We start from the raw sequence: 5,000 nt of genomic DNA, 5'->3' as shown, positions 1-5,000 counted from the left end.
GAAAAGCTTTTAGGCTGTGGCAAAATGTACATGTATTCCAAGACTAGGCCTATTGTCCAAGGCATAAATATATATGCTACATTTTTATCTAGGGCTTATTATATACATGTCAGTATATGCACAGTGAATACCTTGTACATAGTGCAATAATTGCATTCCATCAAGCCGCTTGTGTTTTCTTTCATGAAGGCCAAACCCACCAATGAGAAGAACGCTGCCAGATGACAAAGGGGTTGCTGTATGGCCAAATCTGATTTACAACAAAAAACATCATTAATTTGATAGTTTAAATAAGGGGCTATGACAAGGTATTTCAGGATTTTGGTGGCGATATTGAAATGAAATAATGTTAAATGAAACGATGATGAGATGCAGGACAAATGCAGAATAAAGGGCTATTGATGACTTCACCTTTTAACTCCATCTGATGAGGGTAAAACATTCAGGGTATGAATAATACACTTCTTATCATCAACATGACTTGACTGATCAGTTAATTGCTCTTTTACTAAATAATAAAAGAAAGAAACAATAAAGATACAAGATTCCTTCTGGGCAAAGAGAATGACTTGTAATGCTACAGTGTATATTCACCATTTTGCTGACAAAATAATTCTTCTTCAAGGCTTTGACAGAATCCTTTAAAGGCTGTTAAAATAATGTAGTGTGAACACATCAGGTGCCACTCCTGAAAGGAATAAATAAACACATTTGAATCTTTATATGGTCTGATTACATTCATTTTTTTATCAGACTGCTGGAGGTTTGGATCCAAGGTGTTTGCACAGATACAGTCTGGTGCCTGGATTTCCATGGGACTTCTGTGTTACACTAACCCTAGAAAAAAGCTGGAAAACATGCATTTGTGTGAAGTCTCTGCTTGTTGGCACTTATTTGGATATATTTTAAGTGATGTAATCAAATTGAAACCTCTCTCTGTTGCTGGATCCACAGCATCAAGGAGGTAGCTTTCCTTTGGATAACAGGTGGTGTAAAAGAAGGAGAGATTTGTTGCTCAGTTCACCTCAAATTCATCGAAAGGTTCAATTCCTTCCATGCGAGCTTTTTCTTCTGTTGAAAGTGTATCGTAATAAATGAAGTTTAAAGTTGGACACCTCACATGAGTCCAGCCCTACACAGAAGGGAAAACAAGGTTGATTTAGTTGAAATGCCATCAGACAGTGTCATTTTTTTCACATTGCCATTTTAATAATTATTTTTAACTACCCTCCCATTTTCATTATTTTTGCACTGCATTTACTGACTTCCATAGTTGAAGTTCACTGGTGCCCAATAATTTATTAGGCATCAAGGAAGGATAATGGGCATGGTGATAAGTCAGGGTAGCACTGCTTTCCAGAAAGCAGCTGCAAGTCTTGACCCTAAACATGATTCCATGCGGTGCTTTTGTTAAGAGACATGATCATCTTGTTTGAAGGTTATGTAATTAAAAACAATGGGGCATACAGTACATTGCATTAGCACAGAAGGCATGAAAGCATTTCAAAATCATGTTCACAATCAGCCATCATTTCATATTCATTGGCACAGTATGACTGAATTGACTATCCCATCCCTCCCCATTGCCCCAAATACTAATTATTCTTGTACTAAAAGCTCTGTTTGACGGAAGTCACCAGCTTACCTCTTCCACAAATCGCTGAATTTGACTTTCCTGAGTGGGGAAAGCTTTTGTACCATGAAGCGGGGCACCAACTGTATGCTGAAAGTGATTCATCCTGTGACACACAATGCTAATAATTACAAGATTGTAGGATTTGATGAAGACTGAGACACATTTAGTAAAAAAGACTACTCACATCTTTATTCCAAACGGGTCATTTGGATGAACCTGTGTACAAATGGAACACCAAATTTAAGACTGGTAGATTTCAGTTTCAGTGATTGCAAAATCTCTATGCCAGCTACTAACTAAAGGTCACCCAGCAAGTGAGGGTATAATCTTAAGACTCAGAAATGTGTGCTACAAAAACTTGGATGACGTTCACTCACTTAAAATCAACAGCACAATACCAGTTTGATACAGAAACCTTGAAACTAAGATGGTGTGAAGTACTGTAAATTCTAAAATCCATATTCTGGCACTTATGTCTTAGCGAAACAGTCTTTTGCATGAACACCTTTTTCTCTGGTCATCCATGTATCAATGGTCTTACTTACTGTAGTCAATTAACATTTCAAGTTTATGAGCTTTGACATTGAAGGGTAAAATAAACAGGCACTAACTGGAGGGTTGAAGAGAAATTTATTTATTTCCGACATAACTTTTCTCAAATTTATTGTCAGGCAAAAGTCCCTTGAATACAGAAGAATTCTAAACCAACCTGTTCAAACATAACAAATATAGCTGACATAAAGAAGCATGCCACCCATCCAATGATGTCTGTTGAACTGAAACCGACAAGAATTATCTTAAAGAGAGACCTCATTCCAGAAGCAAACCTCTTACACTTTAAACAGTATTTTTTGGTTTCACTTAGGCTAACAATATGTAACCAACTTAATATGGCTTTAATTAATTGCAGTGAATGTGTCAATAGCAATTATTATTTTTAAAAAAACATTTTTTTTTTGTAAAATTAGAGAATTCAATCTGAGGCAAGCACAAACATTAAATATCATAATAATTTGGCTTGAATGATTTTACAATGGCAAGATACGAAAATATATTAATTCTTGTCCTTTGGGTACAACGTAATTAACTTTAAGGTTCATTTGCTGCTGATATTAATAATCATTTATTATGGCCTAAACAGCTTCTCTTCAGTCAGCTATCTATAGGAACCAAAAGCATTCATTTGGTGCTTCTTTTAAAGTAGGGATTTAAGGACATCCTAAAAAGGACCTTCAAAGATTGTGAAATCAGTAACTGGGCATCAGCCCCATCAGATAGATTGGAATGGAGGAGAGTGGTTTGCAATGCTGTGAAAACCTTTGAAAAGAAGAGGCCTTTGGCTGAAGAAGAAAAACAAGCAAGATTAACCCATTCACCCTAAAGCGGCTATAAGCAGTATTTTACTCTGTCTAATGCCAGACGATTTTACTCATCAATGGGGAACCCCCAGGAGTCAATGGGTTAAAGACTGCAGAGGAATTTAAACTAATGCAGCCTTCTGGGTAGTTGTGTCTAGTGGCAGTGATGATGATGATGATTTGCTGTGGGTCATCGTTGTTTCTGATGTTCTTGAAAGTTACACGTAGGTATTGATGTTGATGGTTAGGGAGAAATGTTGTGCCTGTTTTTTAATCTAACATGCCCCTCAGTAAACAAAACTTACAAAATCCTTTAAAAACACAGTTAATTTTAAAGGTACATGTAGTATTCTAGGTTTCATACCTTTTTGGTGGATTAATGTAGGTAAGTACCACTTCAGATAACACCAATGTTGCAGATGAGGTGTTCAAACCACATTTAAGAAGGCAGCTCTCCAGAGCTGAACAGGACTTCAGGTTGCATCCCACCAAAGAATAATTTTCGCTGTTTATACCTGTTGAGGATTGAGGATAAAGGGAAAATCCAAAAACACAAACTTAAAACTAATTGCACAGAAAGGAAAGGAAAGGAACTTTATTTAAGTGTCTGGTCGTTCTAGCACTGAAGCACTAATTGGGGACACTGTAAATTGAAATTAACAATTGACACAAATCAAGTCAAATTTTGGTTTCTGAGGAGAGGGGAAACTGGAGTACCTGGTGAAAACCTCTCGGTGCAGAGTAGAGAACCAACAAACTCAAGTTACTCACATATGACGCCGAGACTGGGAATCGAACCCGGGCCACATTGGTGGGAGGCGAGTGCTCTCACCACTGCGACATCCCTGCACGGACTCTGCACAGATAGAGTTCCCTGCTATGGAACAATTATTACAGTACTACTACATCAAGTGCTGTTACATTACTCAGAGGGTAGGGGTACATGTATAGGATTGCTTTCTTACCGATTGCCCAAAAATTAATAGTTCCAAGTTTCACATCAAAAATCAGATCTTTGACCAAATCTGAGAGACTTATTTGCAGCCTACATGACACAAAAGTAATGACCTTGCATTTACCTTCCAGAAAAAAAAAGAGAAACAGAAAAAGAATGGCACACAAGCATGAATACAAAGAATGCTATTCACTACCTCCTCCAAGCCAAGGTTCATTTTGAGAACTGAGTGTTCCAAGAGCTTGAGCTAATTCCTTGTTCTTTAAAATTAAACTTGTCTTCTGCTCAACAACCTCTGGAAAATCAACCTAATATATGACATAGCAGCAATAAAAAAAATTCTGATGGTTCTTACTGAATGCATAACGGCAACCTTTGCTTTCTATAAACTCACCACGAAACCTTACCTCAAAATATTTTGTTTCTTTCAAAAGTCCTTCATTGGTAAGGGAAAAGAAAAGTGTGTCATATCCTGCTCCCAAAGAAACTATCTAAAAACAGGAATTCATAAAAAAACAAAATTGGAATAAACAGATTTGAAGTGAGGTGAAAGTGAGGTGAAAGTAAGGTGAAGGTGGAGTGAGGTGTAGTGATGCTATTAGTCTCTCCCCTCTGGGCATTTCAGGACTAATTTACAAAGCTTTATGGGGGACTTAAGCGAGATGGGTTATTATGCAGTTTACAATTAATTTGAGGAAGTGAAAACTGCCCCCGTCCAGATAAGGTCAGACCACAACACCGAGCAATATGTCCCCTACTCTTATCGAATAGTAAGTGGGTTCTTTAACATCCCAAACTATTTAATTTCCAACAAGGGCTATGAGATGGGACCTCTGGGTTTATTTCAACTCTTGATGATTGTTATGAATAAGTGCTGCCTCATACCTGCTTTTTTAAACCTCTAAATTTCAGACTTTGCAGGAATCCTTTCACCACAAATTGAATTGCCTTGGTCCTTATATAATATGACCTGTAAAAACAATTTCCACCTTATTCTAGTTGTGGAACAACATGAGTTCCTCAATGCATCTATTGATGTTAACGTTAATGT

At 37.2% G+C, this 5,000-nt stretch overlaps 1 protein-coding gene across 2 annotated transcripts in view; it reads right to left on the bottom strand.

Annotated features, from left to right (window-relative positions):
* LOC138043074 (tRNA wybutosine-synthesizing protein 4-like) overlaps window positions 1–5,000 on the bottom strand; it is a 13,571-nt gene that overhangs the window by 5,710 nt on the left and 2,861 nt on the right. For both annotated transcript variants that reach the window (XM_068889190.1, XM_068889199.1), the window contains exons 3-13: window positions 4,835–4,919; window positions 4,357–4,440; window positions 4,146–4,257; window positions 3,359–3,509; window positions 2,346–2,412; window positions 1,821–1,852; window positions 1,646–1,739; window positions 1,025–1,132; window positions 595–688; window positions 412–508; window positions 132–250 (exon numbers count right to left, since the gene is read on the bottom strand). In XM_068889190.1, coding sequence (XP_068745291.1) covers window positions 132–250; window positions 412–508; window positions 595–688; window positions 1,025–1,132; window positions 1,646–1,739; window positions 1,821–1,852; window positions 2,346–2,412; window positions 3,359–3,509; window positions 4,146–4,257; window positions 4,357–4,440; window positions 4,835–4,919 — 1,043 coding nt within the window. The remainder of the gene's footprint in view (window positions 1–131; window positions 251–411; window positions 509–594; window positions 689–1,024; window positions 1,133–1,645; window positions 1,740–1,820; window positions 1,853–2,345; window positions 2,413–3,358; window positions 3,510–4,145; window positions 4,258–4,356; window positions 4,441–4,834; window positions 4,920–5,000) is intronic.

This window comes from Montipora capricornis, chromosome 1 (genome assembly GCF_036669925.1).
Source record: "Montipora capricornis isolate CH-2021 chromosome 1, ASM3666992v2, whole genome shotgun sequence".
Taxonomy (NCBI): Eukaryota; Metazoa; Cnidaria; class Anthozoa; order Scleractinia; family Acroporidae; genus Montipora; species Montipora capricornis.
Note: the sequence above shows the minus strand (reverse complement) of the source record. Positions and strands in the feature narration are given on the sequence as shown.